The sequence below is a fragment of the Lampetra planeri genome, chromosome 20, assembly GCF_965212315.1.
Source record: "Lampetra planeri chromosome 20, kcLamPlan1.2.h2, whole genome shotgun sequence".
In the NCBI taxonomy this organism is placed as follows: domain Eukaryota; kingdom Metazoa; phylum Chordata; class Hyperoartia; order Petromyzontiformes; family Petromyzontidae; genus Lampetra; species Lampetra planeri.
Window position 1 is genome coordinate 4,828,410 of NC_136126.1, and position 20,585 is coordinate 4,848,994.

Genomic DNA, 20,585 nt, shown 5'->3' on the forward strand with positions numbered 1-20,585 from the left:
TGACTCACAAGCAAACTTCTTTATTGAAGGTCTTATTCACTTCCAAATACGTGCCACACAATCATACTTGGTCATCACATAAACCAAACGAGCTGGAATATTTACAGTGTTACCCAAAAATTACTTAAGGAGTACGGCATATATACATTGTCAACCGGCATTCGCATCAAATCAGTCAACAATTATATACATTACATTCAATACTATACGTATGTGATACAATTTTGCATTTCCCCCACTATGTATGTGCCCGTTACAGATTTGTTCGCTATTTTCATTCGGAATGTTTGTTCGGTTAAGCAAAATTGTGCAACTGTAAGCTTAACGACTTAATGCAAACCCTAAAATATAAAACACAAATTGCAAATGCCCGAGACAGCTCGACTGCAAAGGAAAATTCAAGGAAAGTAACCCGGTCTCAGAGCAACCCTGTACACTCCTTTATCCAAAACTTTAAACTCATGACAACGGCAATTGAATGCACATCTGTGTGTTCCGGCCAACATTCCAAATCCATTGAAACCACTAATAAGTTACGTTAACTTACGTATCATATGTAGCCCACTCATCATATATACTTTAAGTATCAAGAGGAAAGATTAGCAGAGTAAGCATTGGCAATTCTTGTAACACACCGAGCGACAGTTAACCCTCAAGTTATCTTAGTAAACATTTATTTAAGCACCACAAACAGAAGGGGATTGGGGAGACCAAACCTGATTTTTGGGCAATAATGCAGCAGGGTGGTTCAAGTAGAAGAGAGGAGATTTCAGCGACCATGTGATTAAAGCCAATAGCGCGAGCAATTTCATAAAGGCTCACAATATTTTACTTCTAATGCACGCAGCTTAACAATTGCAAACTATAACCCAGCACACAGTCGATTACCATGCGACTCAGAGTGGCAGTTGATTAAACGGTTATCACACGATAAAATATTTCTTTTCACAAGCGTTATGGGTATACATATATACGTTTACTGCGTTTTCATTTAATAGACACATTATCATTGATCTTGGGATTTTATAGGGCTTAGCATAAACTTACATATGTGGTTATTTCAAAAACCGTTACAATGTAGACTCTCATTTTGCCAAACCACAAGAGAGTCAATTACAAATACTGGACTGTATACCTTGATTATTTAATTTAATAGATAACGTTTTTTTTTATATAAGCATTGTGTATAGTGTGAACCAATCTTGAAGAATGGCAACGTACCTTTAAAAGCTTGGATACTTTATTACATCAAATAACTGTTTAATTTTAGAATAAAGTCTTGCATCAGCCAACCTGTTCAATACTAATAGGGTTTTTCCCCTTTTTCTGGCAACAAAATTGACACCTTTTGCAAGGAATCATGTTTAATTTAACCACAATACTTGCAGTCAAATGCAAACACAAAAAAATACTCTGATAATTTATGCATTCCTTGCAAAAAGGTGTCAGTTGTGTTGCCAGAAAAAAGGGGAAAACCCATATTAGTATATTTTGGTACTGGCAAAGGAGGTCCTATGATACAACCTGTTAAATGTCCTCCTAAATACGGTATGTTACTTTAGTGCAGTTGCTAACCCACGTGAGATGGAATGTGGGACAATGGGGAACTTAGGTTAACCATCCCATAAGCTGCGCAGGGAGTGCTAATTCACAGGGGACCCAGAGCCAAGTGGGGGGGGGGGGAATTGAACAGAAGAACCCCGTTTAATTCCTTGCACCGGGACCTGTGTGAACCACACAACGCCACTGCCCACACGAATAGGTGCGCCCTGCAACAGACATCCCACACCTGTGCCGAACCCGAAGGAAAGCCGGAGGGAAAAGGTCGGTCAGCGATGAGCCGTCCCAAACCAGACTGCACATTTTCCAGCAAGCGCAATTAACGGCAGCAGAAGATTTAACGTAAGATGCAATCGCAATCTCCGCCATCAAACGTCGCCGTCGAGTGCGACGCGGCAAGAGGGTATCGTGCCGGCTGAACACAGGCACACTTAGCCTCGGCAAGCATTCATGAAAGAACAGTCTGACAATTTAGAAAATAAGGGGGGGAAATGCGGCCATGACACACAACAGCCTCACTTCATAAACAAACAACATGGGACCTTCACCTGGTCAGAATCTGCACTCGCTCATGAGCACTAACGATCCTGCAGCTTCATGTCGGAGGTGAAGGGAGGGGGGGGGGCGCGGGAGGAGGGGTGAGGCTGGAATTCAATCTGCAAACCGCGGACCCAGAGGTGCATTCGCGCAGCCACTGTGCCCATTCGCCCTGAAATAACCACAGCAAGTGGAAAAATAAATACTGTAATGGACAAGTAGCGACGGGGTGGTGGGGTGTGAGTGCGTGCGTGCGCGCGTGCCGTGCGTCCTCAGGAGGTGTTGGGCCGTCGCAGGCCGGGCGGCAGCGACACTCGCTGCTCGTCCAGGCGCTTGGCCTGCGTGCGCTGGATCAGGCTCAAGAAGTCCTCGTCGGGCACCGTGGGGCCGCGCGGGGCTTCGGGTGGCGGGGCGCAGCGCTGGTCGTCCAGGCGCGAGCCCTGGCACGCGGCGGCGAGCGGCGGGGGAGCGAACCGTTGGAAACACACGGCACGCAAAAAGGAATCCACCGTTACCAACAAAATGTATAAGACGTCAAAAAAAACGGTGATAAATCAAATGAGATTTTTTTTGTCGATTTTTGTCATTGTGTAGATTTTATATAATTAGAGAACGGCGCAACCCCCTTCTTATCCGTGACGAAGTGGGGGGGGCGGGAGGGTGGTGAAGCTCACCTATCCCCATCTCAACAACGACCGGGAACCGCTCGCAACGGTGGGCACCCCCAACTTGTAGAAGTGCGGCTGTGCCCCCCACCCCACCCCAACCTGACCTGGCAGCGGACAAGCATGTCGAAGAAGTCGTCGTCGGGCTGCGGGACCTCCCCGTTGGCCAGCAGCTGCCCAAGGCCACCGCCGGTGGCCGCTGCTCCGCCGCACTGAGCCACATTGAGGCCGGGCAGGTCGGAGCCCGTGGCGCGCTGGTCGTCGAGCCTCCGGCCCTGCGTCTGCATGATGAGGTCCAGCAACTCCTCCGTCTGCGGCGACGGAAGGCGGGCTGCGCACGGACAAAGATCCCCCCGTATAGCGTCAACAGACCGCTGGAGCCAGTGCTGTTAGCGAGCAGCACCTATGAAGGCCAGAATGAACGCAACCAATACGAGACAAGCGAACGGTGTGTAAAGACAGCGTCCTTGTCTCCTTACAGTTCCTGTTGGCTGACACCGTCAGTGAAGAGGCAGTGTCTCCCGGGGACAAGAAGGAACAGCGTTGGTCGTCCATGCGGTCAGCCTGGGATCGACTCAGCTGCTCGAAAAATCCTTCGCTGTCCGACGACGGTTCAGGGCTGATCCTCTGCGCATGGATACACGTGGATACGCATCAGCACAAGCAGCTGTCAGAGACAATGCACCCCGAAACGATAATTCGGGGAAACATTCAACGTCCACAAACTTCACGTGCAGAGCTGCAGAGAACCGGAGCCCCGATTTAAAACATGCCTCTATTTCCATTCGTTCTGCTGTTGTCCATCACTTCTCGCGTGTTTTTCACTGATTTTATGCCGATGTTATCTGCAATCAAAACCACACGTCCTATCAATGGATCGTTAACCATTTAAACAGCAAGAAACGTCCACTAAAGCGATATCGTAACCGCATAGGCATCGAAAAAAATATAACCTACCAATCTGTGCCACAGAAATAATATTACTCCTGCACATTTTATGTTACTTTAAAATAATTTCAAGTTGACTGAAACCTTAAATATGTGAGGCAACACGATATTCAGACGAGTTGAAAGTGTACGTATTTATCAGCACACTTGTTTTTTTTAGTTGTAAGATTTTTTTTTTAGTTGTAAGAAACAACGGCGAGAGCTGTAACTTAAAAAATGCCGGTCACAATAACTTTGTCGCTACGGCCTTGAAAAAAATCAGGTTTTGTACAAACACAGCAAGACCCTGCTTCGTCGTCCACCTCGGGACGATAAGGTATCTACGCAGCAGTGAAAATTTCACGAAAGGTCAGAGTTCAGATAAAAACAATGCACCTCCGCTTTCCGCGCACAATCCACGAGCCGGCATTTAAAGATCACAGCCCGGCCCTGAGGAGATAAAGGACACGTCATGGAAATTCCAAAATCACTGGCCGTGTACGATATGCTGAAACTCGATTTTAATCTGAATCAATCTGAAGCCACTTGAGCTAATACCGAGAACGTATAAAATGATCAATGTAAAAGAATTGCCAAACCAAGTCTTTGAAGTACACACAATCATTTCTACGCATTTCTTTTCACGTAACATCGCAATGAATTGACTTATCTGAGAACTCGTCCCATTTTTAATATTCACAATTAACTCACAACGCAATTGTGAGTAAAAATAACGATTTATTTAACACTTACGAAATATATATCCTTTCATTTTCACATAACATTGCAATGAATTGACTTATCTGAGAACACACATCCCATTTTGAACATTCACAATTAACGCACTACGCAATTCTGAGTAAAACAAAACAACACTTTCAAAATATATTTCCTTTCAACAGACGTATTTGTATACAACCATCCACCCGAGCAATACTTCTCACCCTCACGACTAAAACGATACTTCTCGTGCGCACGAATCAACCGGCGAATTAAATTCAGTGCTGCGCATACAACACAACACGATCCGCACGGAAAGCCCTCCGCTTCAGACTCGCTGCGTGCTGCATGCCCCGCCACTAAACTCGCTCGTCCCTTCCCCGCTCACATTCTCACTTCGCTCGGAGCGAGTGGCAGAGTCTCACTGCCGTTGTGATCCGCGGTGCCCACGAAGGCGCGCACGACACAAATATATACCCCACGAAGCATGCTGTGACGGCGTTCCCTCTTAGTATCAACACGGAGGAGCATTGGGTTTGGGGGGGGGGGGTTCTTGGCCGGATTAAGACACGGGGCTTTAGGGGCTGCAAGCCCAGGGGCCTTTGCCAGCTGGAAGGCCTCCAGAGATGAAGTGAAAAGTTGTTTCATTTGTGAATGCTGAATTTTATTTGTTGTGAGCCTTGTAAAATATTAATTTTATTTTTCCTTAACTTTGTTTTCTCTTTGAAAATATTTCTGGGGGCCCTCACAGTACCTGCAGCCCAAGGCCCTACAACATCTTAATCGGACCCTGTGGGTGGTGTGGGAAGCAGCGTGGCACCACCACCACAGGTGGGATCGGCAGCGAATCGTGACAACAAATGTAATTTCCCTTCCTGGCGACAGCTTACAAAGTCGCGCTGGTGAGTGTTGTTGTTGTTGTTGTTTGTTGTTGCCACTGCGGTGCCGCTCGCTGGCGTAAAGACAACATTATTATTTATTGACTTAAAGCTTTCGTGGCTGCAGTAATTCATATTCTTTGGGTCTTTCGGTAAAGGAAAAAATAACTACGACTTTCGATCGCTTGTGTTGTGATCGAAACGTCGTAGTTTTTTTTTGTTATTTTCTTTGAACCTATCTACGTGACTTTACCGAAAGACCCAAAGAATATAACATTATTATTACAAGTCCCTGAAGCTGTGCTCACTCACACGCGGAACGCGAGGACGGGCTTAAGCCTGGCAAGGAATAATCAGATGAAACCGGCCCCAAGTGAAATGTGTATTGGGTGCACAATGCGTGTAATTATCGCAACTTTATATCAGTGGCTCGAACGTGCCACCTCACTGTGCTTGGTATCGTTACGGTAATTCGTGTCACGTATTGTACACACTCAATATACTTCCAGTACGAATGCTTGAGTTTATGAAATAAAAAACCGCAGTTGTGTTATCTCTTGTGTAATCACATATTGGAACAAGGCCCTCAAGAGGGTGGGCTAGGCCAAATTAAGTGGATGTTCAAATATAATTTTCCTTTACAGTTGGTAGATTATCAAACGGTAACGATTGGGGTGAGACCATCAACTGTGTACACAACCAGGAATTCAAACCCAGATCAAATCAGTTTAACACGTGTGTTTGTGCGACCAATATTATCCGTTATAAAGGTTTTTTTTTTGTTAGATCGCGTAAATATATATCTGTCGTTAAACCCACCTGTGCCAGTAACGAATTAGCATGTTTTAGCTCACGTTACAAACCTTACTAATTGGCTGTGTCGGGTGGCGGCAGCTTTAACGACACATTTATGTTTACGCGATCTAACCACACAAAACTCTTACAGATCAAATCCAAGATCTCGTCGTTCATGCCTCAGACCCCCAGAGAGATCGATTCTAATGATAATAACGCACTGTACATTGTTATCCAGAAAATCCTCACTGAGTCAGTCTCTACATATTTTGTTTAGGACTTTCCCGGCTTGGAATGTGTCAACGATTACTCAAAGATTATTTTGTGTGTGGCAGGAAACCAATGTAGCCACACGTAGAAGGAAATAATATCACGGATAACACTCGCACACACACACACGATGGATCCGAGCACTCGACTCACCCCCTCCACCAAAAGGTGCGGGATGAGAGGGCATGCGCCAAGACGCCTAAATGAAAATGCACGAGGTGGCTGGGGTGGCTCACACATCAGACTGCTGAGCTGGTATCACCGTGTGCCTGGGTGTGAATCCAGGAGGCAGCTCTAATGAGTAAACCTGGTTATCGAGCGCGTAAAAACACCCGTAGCATTACATTTGGGTTTAAACTTAATTTGGCTAAATTCCAACTCTCATGCTTAAAAATATCAGTTTTGAATCCAGGAGGCAGTCTAATGAGTAAACCTGGTTCTCAAGCACATAAAACACCCGTGGCATTACATTTGGGTTTAAACTTAATTTGGCTAAATTCCAACTCTCATGCTTAAAATATCAGTTTTGAATCCAGGAGGCAGTCTAATGAGTAAACCTGGTTCTCAAGCGCATGAAAACACCCGTAGCATTACATTTGGGTTTAAACTTAATTTGGCTAAATTTCAACTGTCATGATTCAAAATATCAGTTTTACTGTCACGCGATGGACATTACTCGCAGTAGCAAAGTGTTTGGTAAAGTTTATTTTACCTACGTGACTTTACCGAAAAAACCTAAGAGTATGAATCCTTGCAGTCACGAAATTTCAAATCTAGAATTGTGTGGTAAAGTGCTGCTCCCCTACTATTGTGGTCCATGAAGGGATTGTCAGAGGTAGCTTCTCTCTTATCCGCTTCCGTGGGCAGTTCTCTAACAACGAGGGGCTTACACTGCCAAGTTGATACATTGTTTAGTGACCCGACGCCGGGAGCACCAAATGGGGATACAACTGCGCAGAAGATATATAGAACAAAAAGTATAACCCGTAAAAACAAAGTTTTTCACTATAAATACTTTATATGCGTGGCGGCTAGAGTCCTCTCGTCCTCTGGCTTGAGATGGCTGTCACCTATGGGTCAGATGATTGCATTGCACCATTAAGCAATTGGTAATTAAATATAATATTTTTATCCTAAAAAGTGTAAAATTTTGGGAAAAAAAATTCACGAACATTAATTGTCATGCACAACGAGTCTGTGTGCAAAATGTCAGCTCGATTGGATCACGGGACGTGGGTTAAAAAACGACCGAAAGATTTGCACGGTCCTAAGCAAGCAAGTGAACTTAATATAAAGGATTTAAAAACGACATCAACCCAGCCGCGAGAGAGCATCGACTGCACCAGTCAATCACGCGCGTTCTGGACTCACCATGTTGGGAAGTTGCACCGTGACATCGTCTGTATCGGCGGCGGCGGCGGCTGCGGCGGCGGCGGCCGTGGATCTCCGCTCGGCGGTCGTGATGCCCTCGCGGTACTTGCGGCCCTTGAGACGCGACGGGAGGAAGGAGCAGCCGGAGAGTTGTTTGACGAGCGGTGGGCGGCCCTGGCCTGGACTCCGTGCCTCGTCACCACCGTTCTGGCTCTGGGAAGACAAAGTAAAAAAAAATTAACAAAAATAAACTTTTGTGGAGATTTACACGGCGCCTTACAACAAAGGCGATTTACAGCGATTATGGAAGTGTGCCATGTGGTGATAATGGTTGAGATAATAATGACTGGGGTTGTTATTAAAAGTGGTGGTGTAGTCATGGTGACAGGAAAAGAGGCAGGTGAGGTTAAGGAGAGGTTGGGGTAGGGGTCGTGATAGGGGTAGTGATAGGGGTAGGGGTAGTGATAGGGGTAGGGGTAGTGATAGGGTTGGTGATAGAGTTTGGGGTACGTCTGGTCGTAGCCAGGGGAGGGGGCAGTGAGTAGCAGAAGCATGATGGGCTCGGGGAAAGACATGGGTTTTAAGGGAGGAATGGAACAAGGGAGGATTTTTAGCCCTGAACGGTGCCGCATATCACAATCCACTTGCACGTTCATAGGGAAAACTCCAATTCGCAGCTGTCTGCTGTCTCAGCTGGGATGCTCGTGAAAGCGATAAGTTCAGAACTGTGGAATGATGCACTTATGCCAAGTTCTGATGTAACGGAGCAATATCATGTTTTTTTACATTTACAGTGGAATAAGAAAAACATGTTTTTTATTTGATATTATTTTTCTATTCTTTGATTTGAGTTACAGCCACGCCATGGGACCACAGGGATAAGCCGAGCGCAAAGAGTGAGATGTGGGAGGGTGCATGCCAGAACCACCACAGCCCACACCTAACACAGCAAGGCACGGAGACTCAATGAGTCGAGATGTCCCCCAAACACTCCAGAGCTCATGCAGAAACCCCAGAGGGAATACGGCATATTTATTTTTTTCTCTACCCACTCCTTTTTAACAAAGTGTTGATGTTTTTCCATGATGTTATGCTGATTATACAATCGGCAAGACGAGGTATCGAGATCACCTTCGTCCAGCGGTACGAATTCTAGAAAAGCAGTTACATCTTTCGTGTTGAAGAACAGCCCATGGAGCTGGACATGACAGAACTACCTCCGAGATCTCTTCAAGCGACCGATGGTCCACACACAAGGGGCCAGCACTTTCCCACCCGCTTTGCCGCCAGTAATATTTGACACGTGATCAATATTTGTATTTCTCAAAGCTGAAATTTAGGCAAATTAAGCGCAGTACCAAATTTTATGTGATGGGTTGTTTAGTGCAATTATTGGTTACTGACTTGAGACCGTCAAGAAACACTACACTTGAGAATCCAGTTTAATACTGGTAGGAACCACCTGGTTCCACCAGCTCACAGGGGATTATTGTGTCCGTCCGTCCGTCCGTCGTGCATCCAAAAATGGGAGGGGTGGGGCTGGGTGGAGGGGGCGGGGTGGGGAGGGGCTGGGTGGGGAGGGTGGGGAGGGGCTGGGTGGGGAGGGTGGGGCTGGGTGGGGGGTGGGGGTGGGAGGGGTGGGGCTAGGTGGGAAGGGGCTGGTCACCCCTTGGTGCCCTTATAAAACTCAACGTTTCACGCCGGCTTGTGCCCGCCCTCACAGTCGGCCATATTTGCGGAATACACCACGCCGCAGTTGACCCTGGCCATTGACCGAGCAACCCAACGTTCCTACCAGCTCCCTCCGCAGGAATGTGTTCATAGGTTGCTGCCTGGATTTTAACTCAGAATCTCAGTGGTGCTTGCTCAGCACTTTGACCTCTGAGCCGAATAGAAATATCTACCCACTCGATTTTTGTGGCAGGAAAAAAAACGGAACCACATAAAGCACTCGAATATACATTTAAAAACTAGAATGTATTTTAACTAAACTATTGTTTATTTATTCAGAACCGACCCGGCCACAAATGATAGCTCAACGAAGTGTTTTATTACATGGAAATTTATAGAAGCCAAATACTCTAAATGCACGATTCTAAATGTGGAGGGAAAACCCGCAGGACGCGGAGAAGAATCCGCGCGACCACGGGGAGAACATGCAAACTCCAAACATACAGTCGGGATCGAATCCACGACGTCCTGCATACCAGGCGAGGGAGATAACATTTCACCACCGCGGCTGACATGAGCATACATTATCTCGAGGGCTCACCTTGTCAATGGTGAGCTTCATGAGCTCCATGTTGTCCACGCTGTGCCTATGGATGATTCTCGGTCTCGCCCCTGGGCACAGATGACAACAGCGAGGAGAATCTGCTCAGTTTAAACATCGACTGCCGTAGTACACGCAACAGATGGGGTGATTTAAAATATTGAGTCCATTGTCAATCCACTGCTGGATGAAGGTTCCCCCAAGCCGTGTCAGCTACGGGGGTTATTTGACCATATTTCACCACGCTGGCCAGTGAGGGTTACTAAAAAGGGTGAGCATAGACGTGGGAGCATAGAATTACAGTTCAACAATGGATTTTTTCTGCACTGCCCAGTTTGCCTTGTTGACAATGATATGTAGACATGCTAATATACTCTGCGCATATTATAAACTCTATAGACAAACGCCTTACATGTGACATGCAGCCTTACATGTGACATATTTGACATAGGTGCATAAACCATCACGCGAACTCCGGTTATCCTCGTAGCGGCTTCTGGCTGGCCATTGAACAAAGACGATTACCGCAATTGCGCGCTTACAGGTGCACTTCTGCGGCCGTCTGGAATGCTCTTCCGATATTAGGAAGACACTGGGGCTATGCACTTTTAAATCATCTCGATTGAAAACGATTTATTTTAGAACTACTTTTTGTGTTTGTTTTCCTTCCCCTGCACCTCCGATTAGCACGATTGGCTATGAACGGTGCGAAAGAAGTTCAACATACATACATACAGTACACAAAAGCAGTAGGTGAATGTCTGTACGGTGACAATATACAGTGATATGATGACAAGTCCGCTTCCAGCGTTCGAACGCTTATGAAACTCAATGTTGTCCGGTTGCCATACCATTCTCCCTGATGTGGTGTGTACCTGGTATCCGTTTCATAACAGACATGGTGTAAGGTTTCATGGTCTTACACCTAGCTAGCCATACACTCACACCGCTCAGACAGCCGGCCTCCACCCACCTCGGCACGACGAGCGCTCGCTCCGCTAAAAAGAGGCAAACGTGAAAGCTCCGCGCGAACGCATCGCCATCGACACTCACCGCGTCCGATTCGCGAGTTCCACTCCTCTCACGGCCACCGGCAGCGGGGGAAGGAAAAGCCGGCCCGAGTTTCCGCTTGAATTCGCAGCAAAATAAGCGCAATCTCACTCGCACAATCGCAACAAGGGTTCACCGCAAGCGGCCGCGGGGTTTAGGCATCGTTCGCCTCGCGCTTGCCGGTGATCGAATAACTCGGAGCCAGTTTATTCCAATTAAACACCGGCTGCTTAGCGAGGCCCCGTGGGAGGCTATTAACGTCTAATTGCCTCCTCCGTGTTTCGCTCGACAGTGGAGCGGAGCATCCCGAGGGAGACCCACGTGCCCGCACGGGACCTGCCCGCCTTCCACCGCCGCCACTCGGTGTAAAAAGCCCCCGACGTTTTTTTTTATTCACGCAGCAGCCCCCGGTAAGCAATGGCAGGCGCAACAACAACAACAACAACAACGACAAAAAACGGCGCAAAAAAAACAGTCGACGAAAAACAATGGAACGCCGGTAAAGCGTTGACAAATTCTAAGCACCTGCCTGAATTGGCCGCACGAACGGGAGACAATATCTGCAAGGTGTTGCTGAGCAATGGACGTTGAGACACGCTTGTTACACGTGAAAGCAAGAAGAGATTTCTCAAATTAAGCACTTAAATTCATGAAATGCCTGCCACCTGGTAACTTGAATCTTGATTTGAAGTTGAGTTTGGTAACTTGAGTTTGATTCCACGGTCAGGACTATCATTCGCGGCTCGTGATATCCTTTGGGGCTCCCATTCACCAAGCCGCACTGAACACTGACCTACAGTGAGGCTTTGTTCTTGCATTAGATTCGCGATAGGCTGTACATCATTATGCATCCTTGTTATGAATAAAACAACAACATTTATGTTCACGAACTTGATTAAAAATCTGCATGGTGCAGAGAGCCCAATCTCCATCCTCCTCTAACCTCAGGAGCACAGCTTTGAGATTTATGCCCACGATTTTACGCTCTGCATGTACTGGAATATAATACAATAAAAATCTGCATGGGAAGAAGCGCAGTGGATAGGGTGGTCTGTGCGTGAGACGGTGGCTTAGCCACGCTTAGGATTAGCCCTCGTGCAGGCAATGAAACTGCGTTCCCCCTGTCCAATTGCCCCTCCTCCTCTCCGTGGCGCAAATGCTCGGAGGGGCCTCTCCCCTCCAGCCCGTGATGCCCCTGTGCAGTTGCACTTCATGCGCGCTCGTCGGCCGTGCCACGGGCTGCGATCCCACACGCGTCTCACCCTGCGTCGTGAACTCGTTCCCGCGGATGGGCAGCTCGTTGGGGCGCTTCGTGCCGTTGTGGTCGTCGTTGTTGTTGTTGTTGATTGCCAGAATGCCGTGCAGCTCCTCGAGATTGGCCCGAGCCGTGGCCTCTCCACTGCGGTCACCGATCTGCAAGGACGGTGTGGGAGGGGGGTGGTGGTGGGTGCGACCGTCTGGCGCTTCTGTCAAAACTTAGGGGGAAGCGCCAATTGTCACCGCCGCGTTCAGCCGCCGTGGTGGGTTGTAATTTTACGGCTCGGCTTAGTGGGAGGGCATGGCTGAGATGGGTTAATGTTGACAGCAGTGGCGGTAACACACAAGCGGTGTTTGTGTTTCCGCATCACGCGAACTTTCATCGTTTCCGCCCTGCGAGACTGCGTGTGGGGTTCACGAGGACGTATTCCACGTTGCGATTCGTACTGGAACCGAAATATCACACGCGCAGCCATGCCTTGATTCCACGGGCTTGTTTTGATGGGGTATTTTTGTGTGCGTGTTTAGCTTGCTGTCCTTCCCCCGCACCTCCAATTAGCACGGTTGGCTACGTACAGTGAGAAAGAAGTTCAACATACAAGCATACATATTTTTAAAAAAATGTTTTAAAAGTAAATACACGAATTACACACGTACAGACCTATTATACTATTTGTTGTATGGCGTGAAAATCAAAACCCTATGCAAGTCAGTAGTTATTATTTAAATCACAAGATACATCCAACTGGTTAGTGCTTGCGCCTGTGCGTGATCTACGATTGCATAAAGCGCCGCGCAAGCTGTGAAAGAATTGGACCATCAGGCGAGAGGTGTGGGGTTAAAGAACCACTGCGCTACGCAAATGAAAAGACGGCACTCAAACTGCATGCAGGGGACACGTGGGAGGTGGCTCATTCTCCTCCACTGCCCCCCATTATCTGGAACTTCCTTGCCCCAGCCATCCATGCTGTCCAACTGCAAACCACCTATTCAGGTCCAGACTCAAGACCTTCCTTTTATCTTCTGCCTAGAACTGTCTCTTTCTCTCTCTGTCTCTCGATAAAACGTGCCCAGCTGTGTCTGTCCAGCATCTTGAGATGCGTTTGAGACTCGGGACGCTGTATAACTCCACAAAGTCACAGTGCTGTATGTCTGACACCTTCGCGCGCAGCACCGCATCCCGTAAGTGTTGAACTTCTTTCGCACCATACGTCGCCAACCGTGCTAATCCTATCGACACCACATTTTTTTTTTAATGCAGGTCGGCGCCTCACGTATTGACTCAATTGTTATGCAACCAACACGTACATTATTTATTTCGACATTGCTGGCGATCTTAAAATAAAGTCTGAATTTCATGATGTCCACCCACCCCTCCACCCCCCAATGATATTCACTTGCACTTATCGACATCGTGTAATGGGACGAAGACATTTTCAATTTTAAAACTTTCACAGAAAGCAGGAAAACAACTTCGAACTATTCTGGCAAACAGCCTCTGGAAGCTAAATTTACAGAACTACACCTACACCTGTTTTTTTTTACCAGGTAAGGCCCACTGAGCCACGAATGATGGCTCAACGAAGTGGCTTATCGCGCGGAAATTTACAGCAGCCAAAGAACCGATGTTGATTCTAAATGTGGAGGGAAAAACCGGAGGACCCAGAGAAAGATCCACACGACCACGGGGAGATAACACGCAAACTCCAAATATTCAGCAGGCGTCGGGGTCGGAATCAATTCCACGACCTCCTGTAGACCAGGCGAGGTAGTTAACATCTCCTAGCCACCGCGGCGCCCTGCTTCTGAGATGTCTTCATCTGCCTCTTATCCACAGCAGGTCGGTGGTTGTGATGCACCTCCTCACACGCCGTGCTAGAGAAGAATGTCGTCACAGGCGCGCGCCACTTTGACCAATCGTCAGCGTCTTGAGCACCTTGAGGTCTGGCCGCATTTCGGTAAAGGTCCTGCCCTCGAATTCCTCGCTCAAGAGAGAGGGGACCAAGAGAGAGGGGAGTTCTAGACCCTTGAGAGGCTATTTTGGCCTCCTCGTCCACGCTGGTCATGCGTCTTGACGCAGGTGGGAGTGCACACACTTTATCACACTTATACTGCTGGGTGGACAGAGGCGATGCCGGTGGCGGTGATGGTGGTGGTGGCGGGCATTTAATAAACGTGTCTCATTGCTTCAACTGCTGCGCCGGGCAGATCCAAAATGCAACGGGCGACTCCCAAGTCTGGCGCTCTGACACGCGGACAGCTTCCAGACCTGCTCCCACATTCTGCGAACGCGAATAGCGAAGCGCACGCGAGGCGGCGTGCGGCCGTGCGCCGCGTGGCGCGAGCCCTACCTCACGCGACAGCTCCAGGTGCTTGGTGACGAAGCGCACGGCCTCTCGGTTGCTCCCCAGGGCCGAGTGGGCATTACCGAGGCTGAAGCACGCCCGCGCCTCGCCGACCCTGCCCGACCGAAGATGGGCCCAGGCATGATAGCAACAACAGCAACAGCCACAACAACAACAACAGCCACAACAGCCACAACAACAACAACAACAGACACACAACGACGCTCTGATGTCGAGCTGGGACGATTTTATCGGTCGATTCGTTATAAATCCGTCGACGACTCTTGCCGACCGAACCCACGCTGGACATCTGTGAAAGGAGAGACCCGTGGCTCGACGGATTTCCTCCAAGTGAAGCGATCTCATTCTGACATTGCACAATAGAAGATACTCCTATTTTTTGGCAAGCAGCGGCACAACGGTGAAGCGCGCGCGTGTGTGTGAACGCACGCGCGCGCGCGCGTGTGTGTGTGAACGCACGCGCGTGTGTGTGTGTGAACGCACGTGTGTATCAGCTGAAGGGGGAATCTGTCGTGAACACCTCTCGCTCCGCGGCCGCTCGACTCCCGCCAGCGAGCAAGGAGGGATAATCGCCACCGCTACTGGCAACGGCGTCGCGTTCCGCTCGCCAAAGACAGCCGTCCGAGCCTGCCGCCGCAGCTTTAAATTATCCCTCGAAGCGGCTCGATTAAAAGCGTCAATTCACGACGCCTCGGAGTCGGCAGCAATAAACCCAATTCCCCCCCCCCCCCCCTACGGATATCGATGTGCGTCAGTGTTCATAGAGTAAGGGGTGAAATGTGCTTTAAGATTGCAGACACACACGCGAGCGCGCGAGCATGCCGGGGGCTTGATTTGTCACTCGGTATTTTCTATGAAGCCGCTCAGGCTGGCAGCGTAATGAGGGATGGTCGGCGTAAGGCACTACCACTAGAGTAGCAGGTATATTTATTGAAACCCCTATATTATTCATACCCTGCATTTCTGTAATCCTATGAATGGCCAAAGGAGTTCCTTGACAGCGTTCCGGACTGATGTGGCTGAAATAAAGCACTGGTTGCATATACACACGTACACATACAAACACATATATACTGGGTGCTTCAAAAACATGTTAACACTTACATGGGACTATTGTTTTTAATGGGAAAAGAACAGATAGTACACTGTAACATGATAACAAATGTATGTTAATAGCTTCAACAAGTCAAAGAGTCTCCACTTGTTCGCCATCGTTGTCAACACGTGCTTCGAATCTCCTCCAGGTGGTCTCCAGAGCCTGGTGGCACATTTCTTGTGGCGTTGTTGCAAATTCTAATTTTAATTTTTTACCTACGTGACTTTACCGAAAAAACCTAAGAATATGAATCCTTGCAGTCACGAAAGCTTCAAATCTAGAATTGTTGCAAATTTTCAGAAGTGTTAAAAAATAATTGAAGCACCCTGAACGGTGGATTCCTGTACTAGACTGCAAACCATTCTCTATACGGATGCCAATTTAGGCAAAAGCTATGGCCAAATCACCCTGGAAGTGACGGAGTTCACAAGATGCTCGCCTGGTTTGAGAACTGAGAGTGCTTTGATGGGTGACCACGTTGCATTCCCACTTGCCATGAGTGTCTGCAAGGCTGAAGTATGGTCAAATAACCTCCTTGACCCGTGCAGCATGAGAACGCCAGCTTCCAGCAGTAGATTAACAATACGGCAGTACATCTACGTACGGTACTATATAATGACTCAAGTGTATGCAATCCTGTACATGAATGCCTGTTCAAGCAATGGAAATTGTACTCCATACAGATCTGTGATACAAAGAGGTATAATGCACAACGCTCGCTCTCTATTTATGTTGACTATTTATAGAACATAATTTGACTGGCATTAAATACCGGTGCCCGCCCTATGTAGTAGCCTGTCTGCGTGCGCAATATCCGTTGCGTTTCCTACGCAAAAAAACCCGAGCACGGCGGCTTTTGGGCTCCACAGATCCTCTCCGTGCGAATGCCTTCGCCTTTTACAAAATACCTGGGGGGGGAGGGTGGGGGTGAGCGAGGGTAAGTTCACAGACGTGGACATGGGAAACAAAACAAAGATGCCCCGCATAGCCCGTAACAGAAAATTGGGGCAAGTGCTGTGAGCGTAGCACCTATGGAGGCCGTGACGACACGACACGCGAGGGGGGTGAGTGGCCAGCACAACGCCCGGCCGCCTTTGTCTCCCTAGTGACGATGCTTGAGGCTGAGTCGATCTAGGAGAGGCCAGGACCGGTCCAGATAATCGGCACTGGCATTGGAATCGAACTCGGGTGGCCGGGTTCTTGGCGCAGCGTGGCGCTCACCGCTACGCTACCCGCTCCCCTACACCCGAGCGCGCGCGTGCACTTAGGGGCCATCCATTTAGTCCGTACGCAAAAATCTGTCAAAAACTTGACCCCTCCCCCCCTCCCTGTACACACGCGGACTTTTTACACCCCCCCCTCCCCACCTGCGTGCGTACGCCTGACGCACCCCCCCCCCCCCCGCCGAATCGTACAGAACAGACGATATTTAATCCACGCAGAAGCGATCAAGGATTAATAATATTAACGTGTTTAAGGAAACAGACAGTCCACCGGCGGACTATCTAACTCATTCGAAGGCCAATGTAGACAAATTATTATCGAGGCTTCACCCCCCCCCCCGTTTCCTATGCGTGCATTGTCAGTAGACCCCCCCGCCCATACGCACGCGTACGCATTTGGGTTAACCCCCCCTCCCCCCTCCATGCGTACGCACTGAATGGATGGCCCCTTACACACGAGCACTCTGCAGCTGCTAATGCGCACCGAGACTTGCGAAGTGCAAAGCATTCTCGTGCAGGAGCCAACAGGTGGACGCGACGAAGAGATGGCGACGCAACACCAGAGGTCGCAACCGAGTACTCGATACCCGTACCCTACCCGATACCCGGCTACCCGTATGCGGCCGGGTACGGGTAAGGAATCAAAACCCGTTTGCGACCTCTGCGCAACACTAACCCCACCACCACCACCACCACCACCACCCCAACCAGCACGTGGCACTCTCCACACTAATGACAGGCCTGTGGCCAGCTAAGCAGGCAGCTGCTGTCCAGCTCGCATTGTGGAGGCATTAATTAGAGGGTTGGTGGCGGGCGGGCGGGGGGAGGGAGAAATGTCAATTCTGGAAGGGTTCTGCTTTTGTCTCTTGCGCTTGCAGCCAACCTCTTGAGCGCGCCGCGGCTGGCGAGATAAGCGAGCTGCTCGCTAGCTGACACGTCCAGTACCCTACAAGGTGGCCGCAGCTTATTGCGAACGAGAGTGCTGCACGCCACAAATGAACCGCAATACACTCGCCGATCTCGTCGAAGCGCGCGGAACGCCGCCGCGCGAACTCCGGTCATCCTCGCAGCGGCGGCTTCTGGACGGAGGCGGCGGTCACCGCGTCGCGCGCTTTCAGGAGCGCTCCCGCGGCCGTCTGGAACGCTCTGTTCAATCGAGGTTGAAAAACTAATTTCTCAAGGACTGATTTTTTTTTCTGCTTGGTTCGTTGTCCTCCCCCCCCATACACCTCCGATTAGCACGGTTGGCTACTACGTACGGCGCGAACGAAGTTCAACACACGTACGTTCAAAGCGACGCAGACATTGGGGCTTTCGAGGCGGGCGAGCGCGCACACGCGGCCAACGCAATTCATCCACGGCCACTCAAAGCGCCGGACGCAATCATAATTAGTCGACACGGAACCCGGAGGCTGACTGCGAAGGTCCACCGGTCGCGGCCTCGGAAGCGATACCACCGCGCGGATCGCAGCGACGCAATTCGACCGGCAGCCGGTGACAAAACGCACGCGGTTTCGACGGCAAAGCCGACGACATGCAGCCTTTCGCGAGCAAAACCGAAGGAATGGGCTGGGCGATTGACACGTGCGCGCATTGGCCCGGCCGGAGATGGAGCCCTGCAGGAGGAGCGCGCAAGCTTGTCGGGGTGGCGGGGGGGGGAGCACCTGCCTGTCCTGCAGCTCCTGTGCGATGGCGAGGTGCTTGAGGTGGAATTCGACTGCGCGGCAGTAGTCCTGCATGAGGGTGCAGGTGTTGCCCAGGCTGTAGCACGCCTGCGCCTCCACCGCCCGCTCACGCAGCTGCCGAGCCAGCTGCAGCGTCTTCCTGCGCGGAGGAAATGCGCGCGCGCACACCCACGCGCGCGGGCACGTGAACACAACACAGACACACACACATCCACCCACGCGCGCACGCACGCACGCACGGGAGCGCTCGCTCAAGCGCGCACACAAGACACGCGGACACATGCACGCTCAAATACACACGCAGGACGCACAGACACATGCACACACGCATGCACGCTCAAACACACACACAAGACACGCAGATACATGCACACACACATGCACGCTCAAATGCACACGCAAGACACACAGACACATGCACGCTCAAATGCACACGCAAGACACGCGGACACATGCACACACACATGCACGCTCAAACGCACACGCAGACACATGCACACACACACGCACGCTCAAACGCACACGCAAGACACACGGACACATGCACACACGCACGTTCAAATGCACACGCAAGACACACAGACACATGCACACACGCACGCTCAAACGCACACGCAAGACACACAGACACATGCACACACGCACGTTCAAATGCACACGCAAGACACACAGACACATGCACACATGCACGCTCAAACGCACACGCAAGACACACAGACACATGCACGCCCAAACGCTCACGCAAGACACACATACACATGCACGCACAAACGCACACGCAAGACACACAGACACACGCACGCTCAAACGCACACACACACATTGACGAGCGCACGCTGGCTCAAACGCGCATTCACTCGCGCACGCACGCACGGGGGCAGGCGAATGAGCAACAGTTCATGGGATCGGAGTTTGGCTCACGCGAAGGGCCCAGCACCTGTGGCAGCTGACATCAGGGCGGGCGGTATCGAGCCTGGAGCCTCCCTAAGCATTGCTGCTGGGTGGTGTTTTTTTTGTCTCATTAATTCAAATGATGACATTACGCTCCGCGTCGGGAAGGCGCGGGTAAACCGATACCCGAGCTCGTTGCGATGCCATTCTTGCAAACGGTGGACGGGGGGGGGGGCGTATAATTGTAGCACGCACACCTCGCCTTATTAGTGCGATAATTATTGTGGCAGTTACCTACGATATTTATTTGTTCATGGATTAATACGAGCATTGTTGGGATTGGATTCGCTGCACGATTGTTCGAAGTGGTTGCGTTAACAATGCGTTTGTTTTGGTGCTGGCGCGGCTCGGATCAATCCACAATTTCAGAAACACGCACGGCAGCATCTTAACAACAACAAAACGTGCATTGCTACAATTAATAAATACAATGCAAATACACGTCAACGTAATAAAAGGTGTAACATGCAAACACAAGTGGGGATTTTAGACATTTTCAAGAATCGAAGAAACAAGCGCAATACAGTCTGAGTGTCAACGCCAACCAACTGCGACTCCACACGTAACGTTCCGTACCAATCATATGCGTAACTCCATGGTGAAAACTAAACTAAAATAACACTATGCAATTTTTATTTTTTAAACTAAACAATTTTTATTTGTAAAACTAAACAAAAATTTTTTTTTAAACTAAACAATTTTTATAGTGTCAGGTAAGGCCCACTGAGCTATATAGAGCTCTTTTTCAGAGGCGACCTGGCCACAAATGATAGCTCAACGAAGTGGCTTATCACGTGGAAATGCAAATGCATGATGTTGAAAACCCGGAGAACCCGGAGAAAAATCCACACGACCACGGGGAGAGAAACACGCAAACTCCAAATATGCAGGCATCAGGGGTCGTGTTGGGATCAGAACCACGACATCCGAAAGTTGACACTCGTCACTGAGAACAAAAGTTA

At 49.5% G+C, this 20,585-nt stretch overlaps 1 protein-coding gene across 1 annotated transcript in view; it reads right to left on the bottom strand.

Annotated features, from left to right (window-relative positions):
- Positions 1–20,585, bottom strand: part of LOC144724317 (G-protein-signaling modulator 2-like) — a 33,672-nt gene continuing 13,087 nt past the window's right edge. The window contains exons 7-15 of the mRNA XM_078603328.1: positions 18,656–18,811; positions 14,654–14,762; positions 12,308–12,458; positions 9,996–10,066; positions 7,724–7,936; positions 4,086–4,139; positions 3,242–3,389; positions 2,870–3,093; positions 1–2,537 (exon numbers count right to left, since the gene is read on the bottom strand). Coding sequence (XP_078459454.1) covers positions 2,370–2,537; positions 2,870–3,093; positions 3,242–3,389; positions 4,086–4,139; positions 7,724–7,936; positions 9,996–10,066; positions 12,308–12,458; positions 14,654–14,762; positions 18,656–18,811 — 1,294 coding nt within the window. The 3' untranslated portion in view covers positions 1–2,369. The remainder of the gene's footprint in view (positions 2,538–2,869; positions 3,094–3,241; positions 3,390–4,085; positions 4,140–7,723; positions 7,937–9,995; positions 10,067–12,307; positions 12,459–14,653; positions 14,763–18,655; positions 18,812–20,585) is intronic.